The following is a 26,303-nucleotide window of genomic DNA, read 5'->3' as shown; positions in this document are numbered from 1 at the left end:
ATGACTAAGTCATGGTATGGTATGCTGTACATAATCACGGAAACTGTCAGTGTGTCATTCTGTCAGTCAGTCATTCTGTCTGTCCCACGTTTTTCTACTCACTGACGTGGTCAATCTATGTGAAACTGCACATAGGCATTGAGGATTGGCATAGGTAGACGGTGACAAAGCTACCAATGGGTATGGACTAATAGCCTATATATAATTGTCTTTCTTTTATCAAGTGAGCATGGTTGTGAATATAATACGTTACATATTCGGTGTGTTACATAAATACTTGTCATCACATGAGATGTTGCATCCCCACCCACACAAGCTTATACATAAACATGTTTATTGTATACATGCTGACAGACATAGACACCCCCAGAAGACACACACACATACACGCACACATCACACGATAAACAAGACAGGATAAACATGCTACACAGGGCTCCTGAGGGATCATGGATGCTGGGTGACTTTGCAGCTCCACTTATTCAACAGAACTTCATAGATTGGGCTCCGTGTCTTGTCAACTTATTTCTTCGGACATTGTCCTTTCAATACACAGATAATATTTCATTACAGTTTTCCATTCCTGAAGTATACATGCTAAACTAAGGACAAGTAAAAAAAAAAAAGCCACACAGTTGGATATCTTATTTTCCCAACATTTTGAAAGACACAAATTGTTAGTGAGAAAACTACTACACAATCACAAGTTCTTGAAATCCATCTTTCAATATTCTCCCAAGTCTTTCTAATTTAGAGTATCACATTTCGAACATTTATCTAAGGCGCTAGTGTCAAATTACTTTTCTCATCCGCGGTGCCTTACAACAACTCCAAACATGTGTTAGTGAGGTATTGTGTGTTGACAGAAAAGGAGCTGTTGCTGTGCGAGCAGATGAACTGGAGCTAATTACTGAGGAACAACTGCTGCTGGGCACAGTAACACCTCAGACGTCCTCAAGGTGCCAGTTTTGTGGTAATGTGGTAACTCTGGACAAAACCTTAATAACCAAAATGTAAATAAGACAAGTTGGAGCTGTTGGGAAGAGCATATTTTCTCTTTTAGTAAAGGTTAGCAGATTCCCCTTCGACCAGTCTTTTTGTTACGCTAGGCTAAAACTGTTAAACATGCAGGTATGAAAATGATATCAGTCGTCTAATCTATGTCCTGGGTAAGGCGTCAAATTGTTAATGTTCCTTTCATTTACACACAGTAAACATAGCACAGATCTATGCAGTTATATCTACAGTACAGTAATCAGCTAGTGAGTACCACACCTAATACATATGTATGGAAGATCTGTGTTATGTAAATTGAATCTGAACTGCATCACAATTAATTCTGAACCCGGAGTAACATGGTGAGAATCAGGTCTAGCAATTAAAAAAGTTTGTTATTTTGCAGAGGGCCTTTAATTTCCTGTGGTTCCTCTGCCTACAATGAGCTGTAGGAGTCAGGGCACAGAGGAGCCAAGAGGCGGACTCTGTCCCTGGGTAATTGTAAGAAAGGGAGAAGCTTGGAAGGTAATTGCACAAAGAGGAGGAGCGTGGGCTAAATAATGCATTTTTCTTTGATAATTAATAGCCAAATGCAGAAGTGGTGTGTCCACAAAGGTCCCCATGGGCACCAAAAAGACACACATACTAAAAATGCTAATGTAACATAGCCAAAGTAGAGCCACACTCAAGTAGAACAGAGTGTGGTTTATCACACGGTTCTCCCAGGAGTCTGATTTCAGTGACAGAGTCTCACTTTTTACATTCTTTGCTCTGGGTGGACTTCTGTTAGAGTCTGCTCAAGCTCCAAAGTGTGTGCTGATGAAAGCCACAGACAAAAGTTAATTACACACTGTGCTAGGAGAGGATCTCTAAACAAACCACAGTTGTGTCTGGAGTCTAAGAGAAGTGGATCACTGAAGATATTATTAAGTACAGATTTATTGTCTTTTATTGTTAGAAACATTGCTCTAATAGTAGTCTTAATAACATCTGAAAGGACACTAGATGAAAATCATTATTGATATTATATTTCCATTTCGTTTCGAATAAAGACAGGAAGATTGATTACCATGATTTTAGAGGGTATGTCTCCAGGCTTCCAAGTCAGCATCACAGCATCGGACTCAGACCTTAACCCTAACTGGGGCTGATGTGCTGTGTGCATCTGTACATGCATCAAACTGACAGAGCCGTGAGAGTGGCGGCTACAAGCCTGCAGCCATATCGAGGGCTTTTCACTCGAATCTCAGCCCTGGGCTAATACCCCCGTTAGCCCAAGGCTAACAAGTCTGTTAGCCCTGGGCTTACAGTCACTTCATACAAATTCACATATGGTATATACAGTACCTACTGAGATCCAAGTATTCAGTGAGTCCCACTCTGCAGTCGGTTTATCTTTAAGTAGGGGTAATGGTACCAAAAAGGTTTTGTTTAAACCCCAGTTTAGGAGTCGGGATTTAGTGCAGTTTAGTAAAGCATAAAAAAACCCAAAGCTTAAGGATACATTTCTTTTCATTTATCATGAACAGACAGCAGTGCACATCAAAAACACAAACAGTCCTGCTGGAGACTGACGTAGCATTTGGCCACTGATTAACTATTTTTATCATTAATATAAGGATTATTTCAAACATTTCTGTATTCTACTATAAAAAGACTAGACAGACACTTTCCTAAAAGGCACCAAGTCACAATAGGCTATAAAACTGAAAGGTATCTCTTATGCTACAAAATTGAAGATACAGTACTAAATAATAAACCTTGTGCATCAGGGGAAATGTTACACGTATACCCTTTTTCCACCAAAATTAGGATGTATGTGTTTTTTGTTTTTTTTTTAAATGCAGGAAAACCCTTTAAAAATCATGATAGACCAATGGTTCCCAACGGGTACAGCCACGTGGTCCAGATTTCTCCTTAGTCGTTCGTTCGAGGTCCACACAGTTGAACACATTCAGTGTCATATTTGCTTTTGGACATGTCATCAAGCTAGTTTGCTGTCTATATCAAGTAGCTGCCGATTAGCCACTCGCTCTACAGCAGGGGACAGCTCTTCAGAATGAAAGCTCCGTGCCAGAAAGTTACTGTGCTTGGGAAATAAAATGTTCTCAAGTCACTTGCGGTCCATTCAGAATGGGCCTGTGACCCACTTTTGGACCATGACCCACTAGTTGGGTACCACTGTGATAGGCAGCGTTCCTATTGCCAATAGACCAGAGCTGTGTTCATGGCTCTGCGAACAGTACATGAGTACGCCTTTCTGCTTTTTTTTTTTTCCTGGTATGTAATGTTCTTCTTTTCTCTCTCAAACTCACTGCAGACTAAATTTTGATCAATGTTCGACCGCTGCTCAGACGGAGACGGACGGTATTTTGTAGTGGCCTGTCTTAACATCGCTCCTGCAAAGGGGCTAAAATTAGCGCATCCACCAGGGTGTCGTATTTCCATCAATGCCAACCAGAGCGAATTAGAACTGAAGTCGATGAATCAACACATTCTCACTCTGACCTTGTCACTTATCAACATTTGGTCATGGACTTTTCATGTCTAGCCTGGGTGTATTGTTTGTTGACGTTCTAGGATGCCGTGTCAAGTTCTGCCTGTTACATGCATTGTCTTGTTTCAAAATACACTTCTGTTTTCACAGGAAGTTTATCGTTTAGGTGCAGGTGGTTGGGTTTAGGAAAAAACAAAACAGGGTTTGGCTTTATAATCTTACGGGATGCAAACACCACTGTCCCGTGTGCATATCGGCGTTTCTTGGATCCATCCACCAACCCTCCCGCCCATTCAGTTTATTTTGCAAACACCATGCAGCTGAAAGTTTTGGGGCATAACTTGCACTTGTGAACTTTGGTCCCACATTATGTGCATCAATTCGGTTCAGCATGAATAAACAATCCATTACAGCCCTATTCCTGAGGACTTTTAGGGTTCTCTCCAAAAGTACAATTAACACCACCAATGTGGATGAAGGTCAGACACAAGCAATGAAATGTTTATTGTCCAATCAAGTCATAGCAACTTTGTTGCAAATTGAAATTTGTGAGCACTCAGTTGTAAACACTTTTAACCTGTTGCTTTAGTTTTGAAGCATGCATCCTTAAAGATATACTATGCAGGATTTTCCCATCCATGTAGACTTATACAGAAGTAATCTCTCTCAATCATCACTTATGACCCACTAGAAGTGTATGGCAGTGTATTTATCTGCAGAGACTCTGCCCTCTGTCTGTATTTTCCTATTTTGTTGAAAATACTTACTTCCATCTACGCAATATTAACCACCTTCTCCCATCCCTCACACCGCACAGTACTGCCATTCTTGTTCACACCCTGGTTGGATCCCGTATTGATTTCTGTAAGTGGCTCCTTTTTAGTCTCCCTCTCAAGTCCATCTACAAACTTCAGCTGGTCCAGAACTCTGCTGCTCACATCATCACCAGAAGCCCCTCCATTAATCACATCACTCCTGTCCTTCAGCAGCTTCACTGGCTCCCAGTTAAACACAGCACTGACTTTAAGATCTTACTCCTTGCCTTTAAGGCCATCCACAGCCCAGCTCCTCTGTACTGCTCCCAACTCTTGCACATCCACATCCCCACCCACACTCTCAGGTCTTCCTCTTCCATCCACCTCGCACCTTGCATTACTTTATGGACATAATAGTAACAGTAATAACAGTAGTAGTATTAGTAGTAATAATGATGACAAGAAATGATAAGATGGGTGGGTTGAGGCAGAGAGATAGCGTCCATGGGGTAAAGACCATGGGTGGTCACGGATGGTCCAATGGAGACCTAGTGTCCTGGCAGATGGAAGCACAGTGTAGAGGCCAATGCAAAGAAGTAGTCCAATGTGGTTAGTCAGCTTGACTCCTCATCCTTTAGATGTGTTCAATAAAATAAAATTTTAGAAAACCTGATGAGGGAGCAAGACAGAGGAAACCGAATTTCGTCAAGATGTAGACAAGAAACTATGTCGTATAGCCATTTTGTAAAGCAAGGAGGGGAGGCAGATTTCCATTCTCGCAAAATCACCCTTTTTACTGTGACTATACCAAATGAAAGAGCTTGTTGTAATGCAGGGGGAAGAGTCAAAGAGTAACCAGAACAGCACAATATCACGCCATTTTCTCTGTCTTTGCCTCTAAGGTGACCATGAGTGTCGTGAAAGACACCTGTAAATAAAATACAACATATAATTATTAAATAGCATGATTACATTGTTGGTTTTATAAAATTAAAGTGATGGAAATGATCATTACGCTTAGTTAACATATACACATTCTCGGAACCCATTGGCTGTATTCGGCGTCTGACTTCCGGCAGATGGCGATACAGCCTCTGGGNGAAACCAGGGCTCTTCCACTCTTCTTCCGGAGGCAAGATCTCCGGGGTTTGCCTTCAGACTCTACATTCACTGAATGTAGAGTTTGTATATAGAGACTAGCATGTACATTACATGACAGGCACTTGGAGTTCATCCGTGTTTTTGTATTATGGGACGAGCCTCTGTTTGTGGGAACCACACCCCTCGCCATTATTTGAGAAAATTCAGTATCCCTGCAGACACAAAGCCATATCTTTGAGTAGATCAAACAATCAACTAAGGGACATTGGAGAGCTACAATTCTCATGTATGATTTAGACATAACCACCCTCACAATTCTTCATAATTTCAGTTCAGTTTCGTGGGGCAACCCCAAGTACTTGCTAAATGAATCAGTCAATCAAACAAACAAAGCACAATATATATCCCAACGTGTAGTTGCTTGAGAGAACAATGAAAGACTTTAGCAAATCCACTATCATTTAAATTTTGAAATACTGCGTTTGACGCCACATAAATTGGCAGATTCTTCGTAATCCTCCTGTGGCTCACAAAAGAACTCTCATTTCTTAAATGAAAATTTCTGCCAACAGTGTAAGTCACATTCCTGATAATGAAGTCAACCGCAGACTGCAGGGGAGTTGTACTGGTGGAATCAAAGATCGGGAAGTTTTTCATGTGAGAAACTACACTGAGACTTGGAGAGACACCTCAGTAAGGGCCTTCACTGTACACCTCAAAAGCACTTAAGCACTTTGTGAGCCACTGAGTGGGAGTGTTTGATAATGCCTAGCACTGCACCTTTCATTCTTATGGGTGGCAGCCTTGATTTAGCCGAGTTGATCACAATGAATAATACAGCCTGTTGTGCAAAAGTCCAACCTGTATTTTGTATTTGCGCTAAAAGCAAGATGCTTTTTCCCAACCAGCAGGAACTGAGGCTTTCTCCCTTTGAAACTGCTATATTGTACTTAAAAGGGCATTTCACTCACAGTGCAACGGAAGGTTATTTTGTCCCAGACTTTGATTCTCAAAACAAAAAAAAGGTTTTTGTTTGTGTGTGGAAATGTGGCTCTTGTTGGTGTTGATGTTTTGTTGTGAGGCTTTGTTTTGTTATGTTAAAGGAATACTTCACCCCCAAATGATCATTTGTATTTCAGTTACTCACACTGTGTTACCTTGAGCTTGTAAAGAAATATAGTCTTTCTTGTGTGCCTCCACGGCCCGTGAAGAATCAAAAAACAGGGAAAATTATCGATGACTTGAAGTAAAAGGGGGCCTTGTGCAATATTTTACCTTTTTATGAACCACAGCAACTGATGACTTTAAAAGTATCATCAAGCCCTCATATGCTGCTTTGTCCTTCATTCCTTTTATAATCTCCCCTCCTCTCTCAGACCTGCCGACTGTCAACCTCACCGTGGAGCCGCAGCCTGTTCTGGAGGGAAATCTGGTCAAATTCCACTGTGCTGCCAAAGCCAACCCGCCTGTCATCTACTACAGGTTAGCTTCACCACAATCACTGTGTGTCTGTTCCACGTTTTTCTCCTCACTGACTTGGTCAATCCATGTGAAATTTGGCACAGTGGTAGAGGGTCATGGGAGGATGCGAATGAAGCAATATTACATCAATTGGCCAAAGGGGGGCGCTATAGCAACCGATTGAAATTGCAAACTTTGAATGGGCATATCTCATGCCCCATATGTCGTACAGACATGACACTTTGCACAGAGATGCCTCTCCTCATGAGGAACAAATTTGCCTCAAGAACCCATAACTTCCGGTTATATAGATTTTCCGCCATTTTGAATTTTATGAAAAACATTTAAAATCAATCTCTTCCTAGGAAGTTTGACCGATCTGCATGAAACTCGGTGAACATAATCTAGGGACCAATATCTAAAGTTCCCTCTTGGCAAAAGTTGGAAAACTTACTAAAACTGAGCTTCTATAAGGCAATGAATATTGCGGAGGGCGTGGCTCATCACATAAAGGTGTATAACATCTCAAGGGTTTCACCAATCACCACGCAACTTTGTAGGCATATGACCACACATAATCTGAGGGGACCCCTCCATTCTTGACCCGATCAAACAAAATGGGGGCGCTAGAGAGATAATTTCTTATCTAGGCCTAACTGCCTTATCGATTTTTACTAAACTTGGTAGATATGTAGAACAGGATGCCTCAAGGTGACTGGATAAATTTAACTCTAATTGGCAACTGGGTGGTGCTATACCAACAGAAGAATGCTTAAAAATGGCTAAAATTCAACCGATCACTGTGGCTCCCCCTGTGGCTCCCCCTGTGGCTCCCCCTGTGGCCGAATTTTGTCTGTCCCACGTTTTTCTTCTCACTGACGTGGTCTATGTGAAACTGCACATAGGCATTGAGGACTGGCATAGGTAGAAGGTGACAAAGCTACCAATGGGTATGGACTAGTATATAACGAGCCAGGAAATACAATGAGTGCTGGACAGAGCAGTGAGTGACAACAACCCCGCCCACATTTAAGGGTACTGTTTGCAGTGGAAACACCAGGGTCTAGGTACCATGTCCGAAGGGTTACTGTTGTTTCCAAAGGTTCCATACTGAAAGCGTTTGGGGGAAACAGGGCATATGTCTACGAACCCGCTTTAAAATGTTGCATTACATATTATACAATACATTAGGTGGCCACTAATAATTCCAATAGCTTATTATGGTTAAAACTAAAATGGAACTAAAGCAGACTCTTTACTGCATATCTATAGTGCTCCAAATGTTTGTTTTTCTGTAGGCGTGAATGTGAGCATAAATAGGTTGCCTCCATGTGTCAGCCCGGTGATTAACTGGTGACCTGTCCAGGCTGTAGCCCACCTCTCGCCCAGTGTTAGCTGCAGTCGGCTCCAGCCCACCTGGTGTAGCTAATGTATGGATGTAATGTTTTGTTTTTTCTCTCTGACCTGATGTCAAGGCAGCAGCTTAGAATTTAGATCTTTTAATGCGTCAGAAAAGTAATTAAACGAGAAAATGAACTCAGGTCATGGAACAGTATTCTATGGATATGCTATTTCATAAGGTCAAACATTTGAGTGGAGAACTTTCAGCAACAAGTTAACATCAATAGCTTTGCACAGAGGAAGCCTAATGGTTTTATTGTTAGTTTTATATTTTATTATTTGCAGTATTTACATTTTTATCTTGATTTTCATAAAAGCTTTGCTACATTTGATAAAAGCTGTAACACCAAGAAGAACAATGTCCAGGGTACAAACACAGCATGAGGCTGCACACAGTCTCTACCGATTTCTTTTTTGTTCCCTTTTCCCCATGCAGCTTTTGTTTAGTCGCTATAATACAGCCTTCTTTTTAGCCTTTTATATATATTTTTTAATATTTTTAATAATACTAATATTGTAGCACACTGTTCAGCGCATATAAATGACATAATCTCTGTGTGTCATACAGTCTGGGGTGGGGCTGTCGCTGACTGTAGGCTGTCTTAAAGAATGTCCAACATACCGTACCACTGGCTCACCTGTGCTCGTAAACACTCCCCAGCAGCTGGCTCCTCTTTCATTATAAATGGGCAGACAGCCCTGAGAAGCCGCCACATTTCTGCCATCTGTCTGTGTGCCAGGACAGGGCCGACCATCTCTCCTTCACTGCATGAACTCTGAGAGAAGGGGTCAGGCCAACTACAAGGCATGCACAGTGAGATTCATTCCTACAATCGTGGCCCTGAAGCATCCCTGTAACACAGGCTAAAAATGCAGGGGACAAAAATAATGAATTTGTGCAGAATATTGAACAGCACAGAAAACACTAATGCTTAACACCAGCTCCTTGATCTTTATTTTTCATTTGGGGATTGCTTTAAGGCTCATAAACCCAAACTGACAGCAGCAAAATGCATGTCAAGTACAACTTCCTTTGTTAAAATGTTTGTTGGTTAAATATGACAGGAAATGCCTCATCTGCCGACAATGCTTCTTTAATGGTTTGTTTGGTACAATGCTATCTGTACTGCTGCCACCTTAGTGTCAGCATACTGTATAATATACATCTCTGACCACTTCTGCTGGTGCTGGCTTGAGTGTATTGTGCATGCATGTACTGCTACAGTGGATTCTTTCTTTGAGTCTCATCATGATGTGATTTCCTAGAAATGAAGTGAATGCCACAGAAGATCTGCAGACATGTGCTGTGTATCTGTTTGTTTTACATTTTCCAACGAAACCTGAGTAACGCCTGGGCCTGCATTTCATATTGCTGATGAAAACAGTGGAGCATAAATACCTGATTTTAGTTTTAAGGTGTCATTTAATTATTAAATGATATATTTTGGGCGGGGCAACACAATGGTTTGAGTTGAAGGTGTGAGAAAGAATAGTATCAGTAACATTGTTAATACTGTGCTACATTACAGAGAAATACAAAACCGTACTTATCAGACTGAATATTTACAGAAGAAGGGAACGATTTCTGTCGGCTGTGATTGGTTTGTAACGTGACTCCTGCCTGACTGCTGAGCGTGGCCTCTTCCTGTGTCTGTCCTTTCAAATTAATTTCCCACATGGTCCAGTCATATAGGTTTTTATTTATTTTGACAAGGTGCAGCTCCTAATAGAGTTTCACATTTTTTGTTGTTGTTTTTTTCTCTGCAAGTAAGCAACCAATGAAGTCTTGCCGACTAATGACCTTATGGTTGTGAAAAGATTAGATTTTGACTTAAAATACCCAATTTTGGGAGGCAAAGTCCCTGCTGGAAGAGCAGCAATGGCTCTGTAATTAACAACTGCTTTTCATGCCACTATCTCTGCTGCAGTGACTGGTTGCTAAAAAACACCCCCGTTTGGGAGCTAAAAAGCTGCAGGAAAAGCAGCGACGGATCCCTAAAAAAACGCCCACGTTTGGGGGCTGAGAAACTGCTGGAAAATGATTTAATTTGCTTTACCTGTTTAACTCATATTTTAAACCTGGGCCCAGAGCTGCTGACAGACACCAAACATCAACTACCTGTATTATTCCACTGAATAAAACCTGATAGAGTCTGGCTTGCAGTCAGTGTATGTGTTTGTGTTTGTGTGTGTGTGTGTGTGTGTGTATGTTTACGTAGTATATGCACAAAAAGTTAATGCTTATATTGACAAAGTCCCTGTCTCCCAGTGTGAGTCCTTCTTACTCTCCCCAGAGAAATGTGGAAGAGGGAGGCAGTGGAGTAAACACCCACTCATCCACACATTGACTTTGAGGTTGTGTCATGGCCTCCAAACTTACAATTTGTGTTATTGTAAGTTATGATCAGTTTGCTGGTTAGATGTTCACATTTACCATTCTACACTGAAGAGTTAGCGTTTTGTTCTTTGTTCCGAGGTTCACAGTGTTGTGACTCTGCAGGCTGCATTCTGGAATGTGGGAGTCGTAGCAGTTATCAGGTTTTTCTGAGGCCCATTATGTCCTAAATTGGCCATTTGTCACTAACCCTTCCATTAGTGCTCTTCTTGAGTCCTGAAGGGTTATTTCCTGACCCAGGGGTCTTGTAGTCAGGGAGGCTCGGGAGAGTTCACTCAGATCAACGCTGGAAGAAAGAACAAATTGCATGTAGAAGTTCAACAGTATTAACTATATTAAATAATACAATTTATATTGATGTGGGGCAAACCACTGTCAACCACAGTGAACAGCCTGAAGCAAATGTTTAAAGGAAAACATCAGTATTTTTCAACCTGGACCCTATTTTCCCATTTGTTTGTGTGTGTGTGTGTGTGTGTGTGCGTGTGTGTGTTTGTGTGACTAATGGAAGCAACAATTTTTGAAAATGGTCCAGTATTGAGCAAGAGCACTGCAGCCAGTCAGCAGCTGCCAAATGGGCTGCAATGTAATCTTCGGGGCAATAGCGCACCGACAATGTACCTCCACTAAAAATGCTTGTTTTTTTGCCTCTGACAGGCTCAGACTGTCATCATACAAAAGATATAAAACGTTTTTCCTTACCTTCTACTTGATCCGGTCTGTTTGTTATTGTGACTAACCAAGTCTCGCTCAAGGAGAAGTCTCATTCTGATTCCTTATGTGTTGAGATGTTGCAGCAAGACAATAACAAACAGTCCCGATGAGGCGAAAGATAAAGAAAGACATATTGTAAAAAGGAGGTTGTGCTTCAACAATGGGATTCTTCTTTTTCAGTGGAGTGCTACACCTAAAATCCAATGAGCATGTTCCGAAAAAGTATAAAAAGGAAGTTTCCCCTTTAATTCCTCATACAGGGTTGTCTTAATAGTAATTGCTGCGAGAGAGAAGATATAATTGAGTTCTCCAACCCAGACATTTACAAGTGAGTCATGGCATTCAAGTCCCAATAAGAATCTGATACTTCACATCCACTTCATATACTTTACACTTGACTTTGGCCCACTTTTTTCAGGTATCCTTTGTTTAGTCCCCAGAGCCACAAAACACTCACACAACAGGTCCTTTATATAATAACTAGTTATGTTCAATATGTGTATTGATTTGAATTTCTGGCTTATCAGCAAATGCTTATGCATGACCATGCTTTTCTGCCCACATATTTCTTTTATATTATTGTATTACTGAGCATTATGAGATTTTACCACCAGTAAATTTCAACATATACTGTATGAACTAGAAAAGCACTCAGAGAGTGCAGACCTCCACCAGGTAGGTGATATTCCCTCCCCCTCTGCATCAGATTTTGCAGCCTGCATCACAATTAGGTTATTTGCATCACTATCATTATTAGGTTATATATACCTTCACCATGGAGACACTGTGGTGTATTTATTTCGTTTTTATTTTGTACCAACACAGAATATAATGTGTTGGGGTTTTTTTTGTATTTTTCATTTTCTTTTTTTCCAACACAGAACATTAATTTCAACTTTAGAATTACAACAATATTTAGCAAGTAGAACTAGACGTGCTTTCCGGCCACCAGATGGCGCTATTTTCACCGTCTTTAGAAATTGGAATTGCTGCTGAGACTGTCAGACGATAGACTTTATTTATTATTTTATCCACTTTGCTTCAGCTGATCACCACCAAAATTTTATCATCTGTTCCTTGGCCCATTATTCACCTTTCCACCCAAATTTCATGAAAATCTGTTCATAACGTTATGAGTTATTTTGCAGACAAACAAACAGACAGACAAACAAACAGACGCCGAAAACATAACCTCCTTGGCGGAGGTAACAATACATTTCTCGCCTCTCCTCCACTTCTGTCAGGCACTCCTGTATGTGTAGTGCCACCCTCAGTCAATCCCAAGGAAAAGAAGTTGAGTGAAGACAGTGTTTCAGTGCAGGAAGAAAATCTCCAAACAAAAATTACTCAAAGGGGTTAGCTCCTTCACAGTCCCTATCATTAAATTGGATATGGATCAGAGCAGTGAGCCAGTCAGAGGACCTGTGAAGCTGTCCTCAAGAAATTCTGAACAATTAAGTGCATTTAAAGTACTGCGTGAAAAGTTTAAAGCACAGCAACAAAGCCATACCATGGGTCTGTGGGGTTTTGTCCATATGACATCAAACTAAAGCCCCCAAAACCCTGTATGCTTGTTTTTGTGATAAGAGGTCGGATGAGAGAGAGAGAGAACATTTATGTTAAAAGAGGCGCCAAAATTAGAGGACACCACCCGATGTAAACACAACCCCAGATGTGTCATTCTCTACGGTGGTTCAATAGGAGCCTTTACTGCAATGGCTTGGCATTGACATGCAAACAGAGCTCAGTGTGTGCCAAAGTGTCAAAAACAAGCCTGGTTGTGCCTACACAGTACTACATTGAATAGGGACATCATGACTAAGGAGCATAGATTGTATAAAATGATGGAAATAGCCACCTTGATGTCACCCCTTGGTTTGTGGACTTGGGTTATGCAATTTGACAGTCAACATCATGGATTTTTGGAGCCAGAGGTGATCATATTTAGATGAGCTAACCCTAATGCTAGCTGCTAGCTTGGTTAGCACAGTGCATTAAGTGCACAGTGCATAACAGGCAGAACTTGACACGGCATCCCAGGACTTCAACAACCTTGGACATCATATTTGGACGTGGAAGGTCCTTGAGCAAACGTTCATCTGTGACGAGGTTGGAGTGAGAATGTGTTGGCCTGGTGCAAAGTTGTTCACTAGGAGCCTTTGTTGCCATGGCTTGGCATTGACATACAAACAGAAATCAATGCGTGCCAAACTGTCAAAATCAAGCCTGGCTGCACCTATGCAGGATTGCCTTTGAACATTGAATGGAGGCATTGTGGGTAAGGAGCATAAAATAATGGACGTAGCCACCCTGATGTCACCCCTTGGTTTGCGGGCTCGAGTTGTGCATTTTGACTATTTCCATTTAGTATTTTTGGAGCTAGAAGTGACCATATTTGGATGAGAAGGCGGAGCTAACCGCATTGCTAGCTGCTAGCTTGGTTAGCACAGTGCATTTATATGGTGCTTTAAAGTCAAGGATGCTTCCTTTGTAGGATGGGTCCTTCTAAGTCGGGTCCTACTGAGGATAGGCAAGACTCTTTCCTGGCATTCAGTGAACACACATTGGAACAGGTTAGTGAGTGCCCAGGTGTACGTTGTTGAAGAGGTTCCACCTTCAGTTCTGGCAAATCATATGCAGAGAATTGTGGGTACCTCATGCCCTCATAAGATTCACACATGCGTCCTTGTAAATTCTCTGAAGGAAGGACTCGCACTTATGTAGGCTTCAAAGGATCCTTGACATTGGAACAGGCCTTTGGTGGGACTTGATGATGTAGCCTCCTTGAAACTGAGATGTTTGAGGATCCTTCCTTGACTTTGAGAAGCACCAACAGTCTACATTTAATTGTAAAAATGCTAATGCTAATTTTTGCTAGCAAAAATATGCCTACAACCATTAAAACAGAATGTACTTCTGTAAAAACTGAACATCTGACTCCTGAGAGGGTCTTGTAGTACAACTAAATGCTTAGCGAGACTTTATTAGACAATGAAAATGATGTTCCCTGTTACTGGTTAACTTCCACGATCTGAAAACACATGACAGCGACAGCAACAGCTACAGTTTTGACTACTCCTGTGTTCTGGGAATCTGGGGTCACACCATTATTACGTTACCTACCGAACGGTATCAGGGTCATCAACTCGTCACTGAAAATGACCATGCCCTTAATTATGCATAACTTTGATGTTGGTTGATGATTGAGATGGACTCCCTCTTGGAGCCAGCCTCAAGTGGCTGTTAGAGAAACTGCAGTATGTGGCATTTTGCGGTTGGCTTCATTTTTCAGCTCCTGAGGTTGTCGCTTGGAAAGGACACGGCAGGACTTAGGCTCAGCTCCAACTGACTTGAACTCAGATGTGCACAACATTTCTGCTGCAGAAAGGCTTTTCTCTTAAAAGAATACATTACATGAATGCCATACCGCTATATCACAGCTGCATCTCTCAGCGTGTCATTGGGTCTTTAACACTTCTAAGGCAACAGGTTCATTCCTCAGAGGCGTTTTGCTGCCCTCTCCATTGAGCGTGTTATTGATCACCTGAGGTCTTTCCTTTTCTCTGTGAAATGAGGAAAGTCAGACTTCCTGAGGGTGGATGGGTGGGTGGTGTGTTTGGAGTTGAAGTAAGTTCAGTTGTGGCTCCTCCTTATCACATAAGCTCCAGATGCTCTTCAATCTCTCTTCCCTGCCTCCGCTCCTCCTCCTCCTCCTCTCTCACGTCCTAGATTGGCCGAAAGAGCTCCATTCAGAGGAGAAAGAAGTGCTCGGAGACCATTGGTGAATCATCGGCCAGTTAGTTGTTGTTCATGGGATGTTGTGACAAAACTTGTGGAGAATTTGCATCTCAAATTTGCATCCTAGCAACTACAAAATGACTTCAAATAGGGATGGTGTATTTTAGCATACACAGGGAGAGAGATTATGGCATTCACCTTGATGATATGAATCCTGTGGTCCGTGTGTGTGTGTGCCTGTCAGCCTCCATGTGTGTGTGCATCTGTGCTGTGTGCAGTATTGCTATCTGTGCATGTTTGTTTGCCCAGACTCATGGGTGTTGGGGATGAAAGTACAGCAGCGGCTTGAGAGCAGCACCGTGTCCGCAGACAGATAGACACAGGACAGGAGGAGGGAGGGGGCGACCACGGGGTGACAATTTATCTAAACAACCCCACACAGACGACTACACCCCTGGCTGGCTGGCAGGCTCGCGGGATGAATCTGGGAGCCGACTCATTATTGCCCGTTTGTTTTTCAAAACATCGCAAAGGAAGTGAGGAGAAATGAAGTGATGGATGGAGGAAGAGAAAGTAAAACAGAAGATGAAGGCAAAGGAGGGTGAGGGGGGAGCCAAAGATGAATTGAATTGTAAAGGAGGGAGAGAGGAAGGAGGGACAGAACAGAAGGAGAGAGGAAATGAGTCGACGTCGTTTGCAAATCAAGTGCCTCCTATTCCTATGGGGAGCGGTGTCGACTGCGTCTGCTGCCGTCGCTGCTGTTGATGGCTTTTTACTTTGAAGCAAAGTTGTCATGTCCGGTTTCTTCATTTGTCACTTTAGCAGTGTCTAATGAGAGACACAGTTGTGTTGGTTAAGCTTGGCCTGTCATCCATTCGATGTGAATACAAGGGCCCAAAATCACTCTGATTGTGGCACTGAAATATCCCAGACAGTGTTTGTGTACAGTGGGGTAAGGGTTCCTCATTTTCCACATGAAACAAAAACAGTCTGTGTGTGATGAACACAATGCAGTGAATTGAAAAAATAATTTCACTGCTATAACAATGTATATATCACAAAAAGGTTTTGCTTTGTAATTATTGAACCTTAGTGGCAAGACATTTTTGGCTATAGTGCGTTAGAGATTTGTATCATAGACTGTGTAAAAAAAGAGACATAATTACCGCGACATCAACCATGGATTTATGGAGTTAAGCACTTCAGCTGTTGCCATCTTGGTTTTTGGGAGCCATAGTGACCAAATTTGGATGAGAGGTTGGAGCTGTGGAAAAGCAAGGGCTGGATCTGACTGAGAAGCCGAGGACACTGTCCGCTGACAGCAAGGCCATAGCCATCGAGTCAAATCTGCTGGGAGGTCTGTTCCCACCACCTGAAAAAAAAGTTAAAAAAAAATCTAAATTTGAAAACTTATTTCCTACCATAGACCCTTTTAGGGCCGACGTCACAATGACATCATTTTAGTAGCTGGAGGCAAAACATGACTCGCCACCACAGGGCTGTAGGCTACATAGGAGCCAAAAAAATGTCGTCTTGTTGTGTCATTCGGAGCCAGAACAGAAGGAGTCATGGTTCAAAACTTAAATTGTATCACATACCAGCCACCACTGCCCATAAAACAAAAACAAAGACAGCTATGGTTAAATGTAGTAACAAATCTCCAGTTCTGCCACCACAATTTTAGTTTGACAGCATTAAAATCCAATTAACATCAGTATTCAACATCAAACTAGAAAGAACCCATTATTGAAATCATACGACTCATTTGTCAATATACAGTATTTCCTATGACTTACATATTTAAAAATCAATAGAAGAAACCCCTGAATAATTGTTGGTGTCATTTATTTCTGCAAACCACAGATACGTACATTGTATGTTGTGGTATGTTACATTGAAATGCATTAAAAACCACTTGTTTATGGCTGGGAAATGATCATGTTTTGACATATAATACCTGCATTTTGCGATGCAAATTTGGGTAGAAATGCAGCAATATCTTGGTAAAAAACAATCTCTTTTTGTAGCACTATCCTGGCAGGAAACACTGCGATGGGTCACTTAAAAACACCCATGTCTGTTGCCTAAAAAGCCGCTAGAAACACAGGGATGTCTCAGTAAAAAAAAACTGCTTTTCTTGTTACTTCTCTGACTGGAAATGCAGTAATGTCTTGTGGCAAAAAACCCTGTGGAAACACAATGGGTACGGTTACATGATGGCTTCTCATTCAGAATGAAATAAATCTGAATGAAATCATTCGGAATTAAAGTTTTTCCAGGTAGTTTACATGGGAAATATTCATTCCGAATGAGGGTTTACACGGGAGATCAGTTTAATCGCCTTTATTTGGGTCCGCGCAAGGTTTGGGACAGGGAAGGTTTCTGATTGGATAGGGGGCGGGGCGGATGTTACATGTTTATGTTTACCGGAAGAAAACACTGTAGTCCTCGCTCCGGATAACAAGATGCTTGCCGACGCCATTCTTAGTACCTTTTTCGGGGCTGTTTTGCTTATATTCTTGAAGCAGCAGTACGACAACTACCTTGTTCTGCTAATGCTTCGTCTGTTGAGGAGGAGACGGGAGGTAGAAGGTCGAAGAAGGGAGATAGAAGACCATGCTTTGGCGTATTGAAACAGGTGAGTGCAACAAGTCCGACAGCTCTATCTCAGCCCGTTGCTATGCGCGCTATATACGTCATAGCGCCAGAAGGGCAAGGAAACGAGCATGCGCAGAAAGACCGGAATGAACTTAAAGAGAAATGAGGGTTGACATGCACACAAAATTCTTTGATTCGGAATGACAAACGGAATAATCCACCCCCTTTAATCGGATTTAATTTTCAATCGGAATGACCATTTGCATGACCACTTTTAATCGGAATGGCCTTTCATTCCGAATGAAAGTGGAATTAAACTGTCCATGTAAACGTACTGAGTGATGGGTCCTTTGTTGTTTGTTGGCCTCCAACAGTGGTCTGCAGTTTTGCAAGCATCAAACCCATCACTGTCCCCTCCACCTACTGATGACAAAGTCAGCTCATACACTATAAATCCTGATATGAGAAAAATGAAATGTATTGCTATAATAAATCTGTCGTTTGTAGAAATGTATAATGCCAACATTTCATCTGTGAAAAAAGTGTTTTGTTCAACAAATGGAGAATGCTGATATTGACAGCAAGGTTCCTTTTTCATTTGTTTTTGTCACCAACACTGTTCTAATAAAGAAAGCAAGATCAGTCTCTGCCTTCAGAAAAAAAAAAAGGTATCACAAATCACAAGCCTATTTGACTGCGATCCAGGATTGAGATTGATGATGATCCCTAAAGGTTAATGTTGTTTTAGACTCAGGTTGTTAGAAGTTAATAGGATAGTCATCCATCCTCCTCATTCATATTAATAATATGTATTAAAGGTTGAAGGGGGACGCTGTAGCCAGTCGAGCACTCCCCTAAAACTTCTTACCTCTGAAGACTTGTACTACTGCAAGGATGCAGTATGTGTCCACCAGACAGCAAGCAACAGAAGCAGCACCATAATGTATGGATGAAGGGGACATATTATACTTTTTGTGACTTTTGTTCATTTATAGATTGATATATTTTGTTGGTGGGCATACACATTAAAAATTGTCAAAGATGCAAAACTTAAGGTGAGCGCCTGGAGAAATTAGCTCAGTGAGTCAAAAACTCAGCTCCCACTCTGAACAGTTCACTTGTGTTTCACTCTTAACTCCCACACAAGATGATATCAGCTCATTGTGGATGTCCATGAAAGATGCAAAACATTGTCAAAGATGCAAAACGTAAGGTGAACGCCTGGAGAAATTAGCGCAGCAAGTCAAAAACTCAGCTCCCACTCTGAACGGTTCTTGTACTCCGCTCCTTACCTAAACAAGATCACATAAACAATATACAGTGTAATTGAACTGATGATAAATGTTCAAATTAAAGCTAAATATGAGGTTGAACATGTTATTAATTGAATTTCAAAATTCACCTTTCACCAGTTCTGTCTGACATTTGCCTGTGCCATCATTTCTCTTTCAGTATAAATTGATTGGAGAAGTAGTAGAATCCATTTTGCTCACTTTAATCAATTAAACCTCACGTGAAACAAACCTGGCAGACATTGTTCTCACACAGAGCTTTGAACATAGTGATTTGAGGATTTTGCCACAGCACCTAAGAAACACTAATAAACTTAATTATTTTATAGTGTTACACTTGAGTTTACAAAAGCAGTAATTATGAAAAGTTTGTGTAGCATGGTTCATCAGACACTTTTTTAAAATAAGTTTAAATGCACAATATTTTCAGTCAGCATTATGGTGAAGAAAGCAAGACCAATATGTACTTTAAATATTTATTTTGTTGGGGGAAAAATGCTCAATCCGCCACCCATTCATTCATTCCAAAAAAAAAACCAACTGAACCTAACTGGCAGAAGCTGTCTCGGTTGCAGCTCCCCTAACTCCCTCTTTCTGCACAGCCTGTAGGTAAATAAAAAAACGCTCCTTGTTAAGGTCCAAAAATTGGTACTAAATTTGGTTAACAGGTGTCTTAAAAGGGTCTTAAAAGCATTACATTTTGCCGTCTGATACTATAGACACCCTGACTGAGGACTGCTTCCTCCCAATCTCAAAACATGTTGTGGAATCCTAAAATTGTTCTGTGGTTGGGACTGGAAATTCAGAGCAGGGCTGGAGGTCCGACCCAGCCCTCAGGTCACCCTCTCACTTCACCCCGCTCTTTGACAATTTTCACTGCTACATGCACATGAACCAGAATAGCAAGTGAGCTTGGAGACGCCCACACATGCTGTGCGCCCAAGACCTTCCACTTTGTGCTTGTCGTTGTGATTAAAATAGGCCCCTTAGGTCAGTGTTTGTAATGCGCAACTCTGTAGCGGCATTGTGATCAACACATCTGATCATCATGATGAAGAACAGATAAAGCAGTCTTGCAATATGTTTTGTGTTTTAAAGTACTAAAATTTGACAGAGTTTAATTTTTATTTATATACTTAAATTTTCTGTACTGAGTGTACTTTCCTGAGTTGAAGAATGCCTTCTCACCGAGCACTTTTTTAGCCACACTGAAAAGGAAATGTTTGTTCTTTTACATTTGATATCTCTTAATGTGTTGATCACCATATTGTTAGTTCTAAATAATTGTCAAGCCAAGTTCTGTCTCACCATATCAAGAGATATTTGGACACAATAAGGTGCTATGAGCTGCTGTCTGGTGGATATCATTGCTTAAGAAACCTCCAGCTAAAAGTTTTGCAATTGGAAATCTCCCAGCCATATGCTGGTTCACAAACATGAGCAGGCTGCATTCAGGGCTGACAGAATTTTTTAAGCCTCAACATGAAAAAAGTTTGAACCACCCACACCAGAAGAAGAAACTTCGGTGTACTTGTGATGCCTGATGCTGCTCTCAGACCTCACTGCAGGGTGTCTGAGACTATGCAGTGTTTCCAGCATCATGCTGAGATTTGAAAGTAAATAAACGTACAGGCTATAACCCATGGATGTATGAAGAGAACTGGGTATAGCTTTGGAGGCGGGGCCTCATTCAGTCCCATGAAAGTTGGTCAGTGGCGCATGAACCCAGAAAAGTTTGACTTCCCGGGTATAAAATGACCTGGATCCTTTGCATTGTTGGGTCCATAAAGCAGAAACACCAGAGATTTTGCCAGCCAAGCAGCAAACTTCTGGTGCAGCCCATTGCTATCTTTATTGATGATTAATAATGAAAAAGAAAAAAAAAGTTCAAAGCCAGCATCTGTGTTGGTATGGAGGTGTGTAGAGCCCATGGGATCAAGGGTAACTTTGCATCTGTGAAGGCACCATGAATGCTGAGAGGCACATACAGGTTTTTGAACAACCAACACATTCTCACTCTGACCTCGTTACATATTGACGTTTTGGTCATGGACTTTCCACATCCACATATGACGTGCAAAGTACCCTGGGTGCCTTGGTTGTTGGCATTTTGGGACACCGTTTCAAGTTCTCTTCTATCAAGATACACTTCTGTTTTCACAGGAAATTTAATGTTTACATATTATTCAAAATAAACGCACACCGTGAATTGACTTTTATTTTTTCCTTCAGCAACAAACAAACATGGTTGGGTTTACGAGAAAAAAAAAAACAGGGTTTGGCTTTAGAATCTTACGGGACGCGAACACCGCTCTCTCTCTTGGGTGAAAGTCAGTGTTTGTTAGAACCATCCACCACCCTTCCTGCCTGCCCCAATGGGACTTTAGTCATCTTAACTTTCGTCCTTGTCCCACCGCATTTACCCCTGACGGCAACCAGTCATGTATCATGCCAACGTTAAAGGATGCCTTTTTTTGTTGGTTTCCGACACCACAAGTCACTGCCCAAGCGCTGGATTTCGACAACTTCAGAGTGAGATCTTGCCCGAGCAACATATGCTGCTGACAATGGGTCTCATTCATGACAAGTGAGTAAATCTGTGTGTAGATTTGCACATAAAAGCCTACTCTACTAAAAACCTACTCCGCCGCGGGAAACTCAGATTTGATCGTAAACACGTGTGTATGATCATGAATGCCAATCCATCGTAACGTGACAGCGCGCTCCCGGTAATCAGCAATTAGCATAAATCCCTGCCCATGAATAGCCAATGACCACCATATAAGGAGATGTAGGTGCATCCAGCCGACCTGTCAGTCATGGCGCAAAGAAAGAAAGACAGAGAAAGAAAAAAGAATGTTTCCGAAGCGGAGATCGAAATAATTTTGGGTGAAGTGGACTTAAGAAAAAACATTTTATTTTCTTCAGTTAGTAGTGGTGTGACAGGGACATGCAAAGAGAAGGCCTGGATGGAGGTAACAGATGCTGTTAATGTTGTCTCCGTGGTACAAAGAACCATGTCAGAGGTGAAGTGTAAATGGTTTGATATGAAACTGGAGGCAAAGAAACGCATAAGCACACACACAAAAAAATACAGCGGTCACCAAACAAACAGAAGATTCATTTGTGGGGTTTTGAATGAAGTGGGAACGGGAAACCAGAGATGTTTTGTGCGTAATGGATAAACTCTAAATCAGTAATGCCTATTGGAATGTAGAGCTATTTAACATTTATTTTAACAAATGATATGGATAACATATAGCCTACAGCAGTTTTGTATGCATCGTCTTCAAATTATTTGAATCTTAATAGCCTAAAGCTCTGTTTTATACAACGTAAATTAAACATTTTTCAAATCAGATTTATTCTTTCAAATGATCAAAAAGCTAGTGCCAGGCAAACCCAGGCACCGAGGCCGAAGAGGCTGTGATCCGGCTGTCCTTACGGATATTTTTATTATCATCATTCAACATGTACATGTACATAGATAATTCACAATCATGAACCTAATCTGGATCTTAAACCTGCTAATTGCCAACTAATTTAACTAAATGTGTTATATTTTTAATGTTTTGTCATGTTTAGATTACGTGTTTCAAAGGCATCTGTGTTGTATATGAATTAAAATTGTAATTTCCAGTAGTGACAAGCAATATTTATGTGCCTTACTAAATTTACACAAGCACTACGAGTGGTCAGGAGCAGGAGTAGATTTTGTTAGTAGCTACGAAAAGATCGGAGCTACTAAAATATTGATGAATGCGGACATGCACGTAAATTTCAGTCTGCGAACAGTTTACACACAAATTCCTTCTGCTCACGTTTCATGAATGAGACCCAATGTCTTTTTCAGGGTCGTCCCTGCTTATTCCAGCGAGACAATGTGACACATAATGCACATGTTGCAACAGCGTGGCTTCATAGTAAACGAGTGCAGGTACTGGACTAACGTGCCTGCAGTCCACACCTGTCTCCTATTGGAACATGTGTGGAACAATATGAAGCATGACAACAGAAATCCCGTACTGTTGAGGTACTGAGATCGGATATCAAGCAAGAAAAACTTCAACAGTTAGTGTCCTCGGTTCCCAAACACTTACTGAGTGTTGCTCAAAGAAAACTTTATTAGAACCTGCAGAATGGGGGCACGGTGGTGCAGTGGTTAGCACTGTCACCCCACAGCAGGAGGGTTACTGGTTGGAGCCTGGGGTGGAGGGTTCAAACCCAGAGGTGGGGGAGCCTCCCTCAGTTTGTATGTTCTCCTTGCGTCAGCGTGGGCTTTCTCCGGGTACTCCAGCTTCCTCCCACAGTTCAAAGACATGCAGGTGAGGTTAACTGGAAGTGTGAATGTGAGTGTGAATGGTTGTCTGTCAGCCCTGTGGCAGTCTAGTGACCTGTCCAGGGTGTACCCCGCCTCTCGCTCAATGATACCTGGGATAGGCTCCAACTTAGACTTTCAAAATGTTATGGGACTATATGGATCAAATTTAGATCGTGAAACAAGTCAAAAAAATGTGTCCTCTGATTTACAGACATCTCTTTCACAATGTGAGTCCATGGAAAAGGCTCTTCTTGGGCCCTATGGCATCACGACAGACCCTGATGTTGTTATTTCAATGATTTGGCCACTATGTCAAATTGGCTTCAAAGCCCAGCACTGTCCCTGGTGGCTTGCTATAAACTAATACTGCTCCCTGTTGCTCATTTGTGGGGACTGACAGTTCAGTGACCTGCCAGACACGATGGCAGTTTCTAGTTAGCTATTGCTTCTTATGTTTGCAACTCGACAGTTCAGCTCATTTCTGTCTTGTAGCTGCTGCAGCATATATTTCTACATAGATTCCAGTTGAGTAAGGCTTTAAAAACTGTTGTTTTAATAATAGATGCTATACACAGCCTCTATAAATATCAGTAATTCCTGCCTCCTAAGTGGGTTTTGCTTTCCAGTGCAGCATTACCCTTTTGTGAGAAACTGATATCGATAGTAAACGTCACTGACATTTTTCTGTTGCTCTTATGTGCTGCTGTCTTCTCCTGCCTACTGTTGACTATGACAGAGGAATCATTATAATTGTTATAACTGGAGGGGGAAATAGATGCTGCTATTGTACCTCCCCATCAGTATTGACAAATTTCTTCTCATCTGGTTGACCTGTACACCTCCAGGTATGAGAACGTAGAAGTACTTCCTGATAAAGGCAGAGGTGAGGGGAGCAGTTATATCCCACAGATGTATGATGGAAGACTATAATAACGCTGACTTCAAATGCACACCACTTGTTACTGAAAAGATTCACCATCTGCTGTTATGTGACCTAATTTAAGACTAATAAATAGAGGCCTGCAGGGGTAGTCTTGTTAGCAGAAAATGTATTTCTTGTTCATATTTGTATAAAACTGTTGTATGGGAAATTAAATTTATTTACCCCCAAGCTGCCAAGTCCAGAAAAAAAATCGAACTTGATCAAAAGCATGCAGACTTAGGGGGCTGCATACTTTCCACTGCAAAGGTTGGAAAGTTATTACGCTTGTCTCTTCATTCAGCATCTCTTCCAGTTATGTTGTCATTACACACTGTTCCTAGAAACCCCATCATGTTAGCTGTAAATCATCACGGTGGCAGGCAGCTGTGGCGCGCCAGCAGTGTTTTCCTTTCTATGCTTTCGCTCGTTCTTTGGTACAAGCTCTGGGTACTGCTCAAAGTCTTGTTGTCTTTGAAACACAAAGACACATTGTTTAAAAGTTACTGCTTGGGCTACAAACATGACCAACTGAAAAAGCAAACCCAGGAGGAAAAACATTTCAGATAAGGGAAAAACTGTTGCTGCTTTTACCTCCTACTCAAACATGTTAAATGAAGACAAATGGAATAAAGCATCCAGATATCAGCAAGGACCAAGTAGTGGCTCTGTGTTCACTGCTACCTGGCAATGTCAATAAGTAGGGTTGGGTACCGAACTCGGTACTTTTAAGGGTACCAACCAAATTATGTAGGTGCGACCGAGTATGCATGTTCTGTTCAAAGGGGGTTTTCTCTGGGTACTCCGGCTTCCTCCCACAGTCCAAAGACATGCAGGTTAATTGGTGACTCGTCCAAAGACATGCAGGTTAATTGGTGACTCTAAATTGCCCGTAGGTGTGAATGTGAGTGTGAATGCTTGTTTTTTTTTTGTATATGTTAGCCCTGTGAGTCTGGCGACCTGTACAGGGTGTACCCCGCCTCCCGTCCAATGATAGCTGGGATAGGCTCCAGCCTATATTACTTGTTACTCTTTTCTTTTTTTTAAAGATTTTTTTTTGGGCATTTTTTGCCTTTAATCGACAGGACAGTGAAGCGTGAAGGGGGGAGAGAGAGAGAGAGAGAGAGAGAGACATGCAGCAAAGGGCCACAGGCTGGACTCGAACCCGGGCCGCTGCGGCAACAGCCTTGTACATGGGGCGCCTGCTCTGCCACTAAGCCACCGACGCCCCACTTGTTACTCTTTTCTAAAGTAACATTATCACTTTATTACTCCCAGCCAATAGTAATTTGTTACACTACTCGTCACATCACTTTTCCATTACACCCCACAAAATGTGTAAGTTTGTTCTTTCCACTTTGCATGTGCCCCTCTGTGTGAATGTCAGGATAACGCTAATCGCTGGTAAGCACAGGCTGTATAGCTTGCAGATGATTTTTACCTGGGGTCTCCTGTTGCCTGTGAACACTATTTTCTTAAGGACCTGTTTGAAGGATGGAAAGTCAGTTGTGGTGATAGGCAACATTTCCTCCACCACATATCAAGCCGCAAGTTGCCTTAATTCTTTGTCGCTTATAGCCTGCAGCTATAAAGTCCAGTTTTGGTTGTTTAGCCAGTGTAGGGCTACAGCCATCTTCCACAGCTGAGGTAGGCTATGGTAGGTAGGATTATATATCTGCAAGCTTTATGTTGTTGTCTGTTGTAGTAGGTGTTTCAAGAGGTTTGAGGTCACGTTTTTCACAGTGGAAAGAGTCTTAGTACCACTTCCTGGAACCACAGTGTTCTTGTCATTGTTCCTGCCAGCAAAATCAAAGTTATGGGAATATTTCCAGCCATTGAATTAACAGTAAGCGTTCCCATGCTTGGATTTCAAATCAGTAGGGGGATGACAACAAAAGTAACATTGTAACAACTTATTTGTTTTTGGGGTGATTGTAATATTATCACTAAAATTGTATTTCAATCAGGAGAGACAGGATCATGTAATAAAGATGAAATTTAATGGGGAAATATAGGTGTACAGATTAACAGATGATTGTGCTGATATGATTGTAACAAAGTCTTTGACACTTAGACACCACAGGGAGATTATTTGAGATGGTGGGACATCTGAGC

General features: G+C 41.6%; 1 protein-coding gene across 1 annotated transcript in view; it reads left to right on the top strand.

Annotated features, from left to right (window-relative positions):
• Positions 1-26,303, top strand: part of kirrel3a (kirre like nephrin family adhesion molecule 3a) — a 299,880-nt gene that overhangs the window by 228,160 nt on the left and 45,417 nt on the right. Inside the window, exon 6 of the mRNA XM_050034328.1 lies at positions 6,726-6,831. Coding sequence (XP_049890285.1) covers positions 6,726-6,831 — 106 coding nt within the window. The remainder of the gene's footprint in view (positions 1-6,725; positions 6,832-26,303) is intronic.

The sequence above is a fragment of the Epinephelus moara genome, chromosome 3, assembly GCF_006386435.1.
Source record: "Epinephelus moara isolate mb chromosome 3, YSFRI_EMoa_1.0, whole genome shotgun sequence".
Classification (NCBI taxonomy): Eukaryota; Metazoa; Chordata; class Actinopteri; order Perciformes; family Serranidae; genus Epinephelus; species Epinephelus moara.
This window is presented reverse-complemented; position numbering and strand designations above follow the sequence as displayed.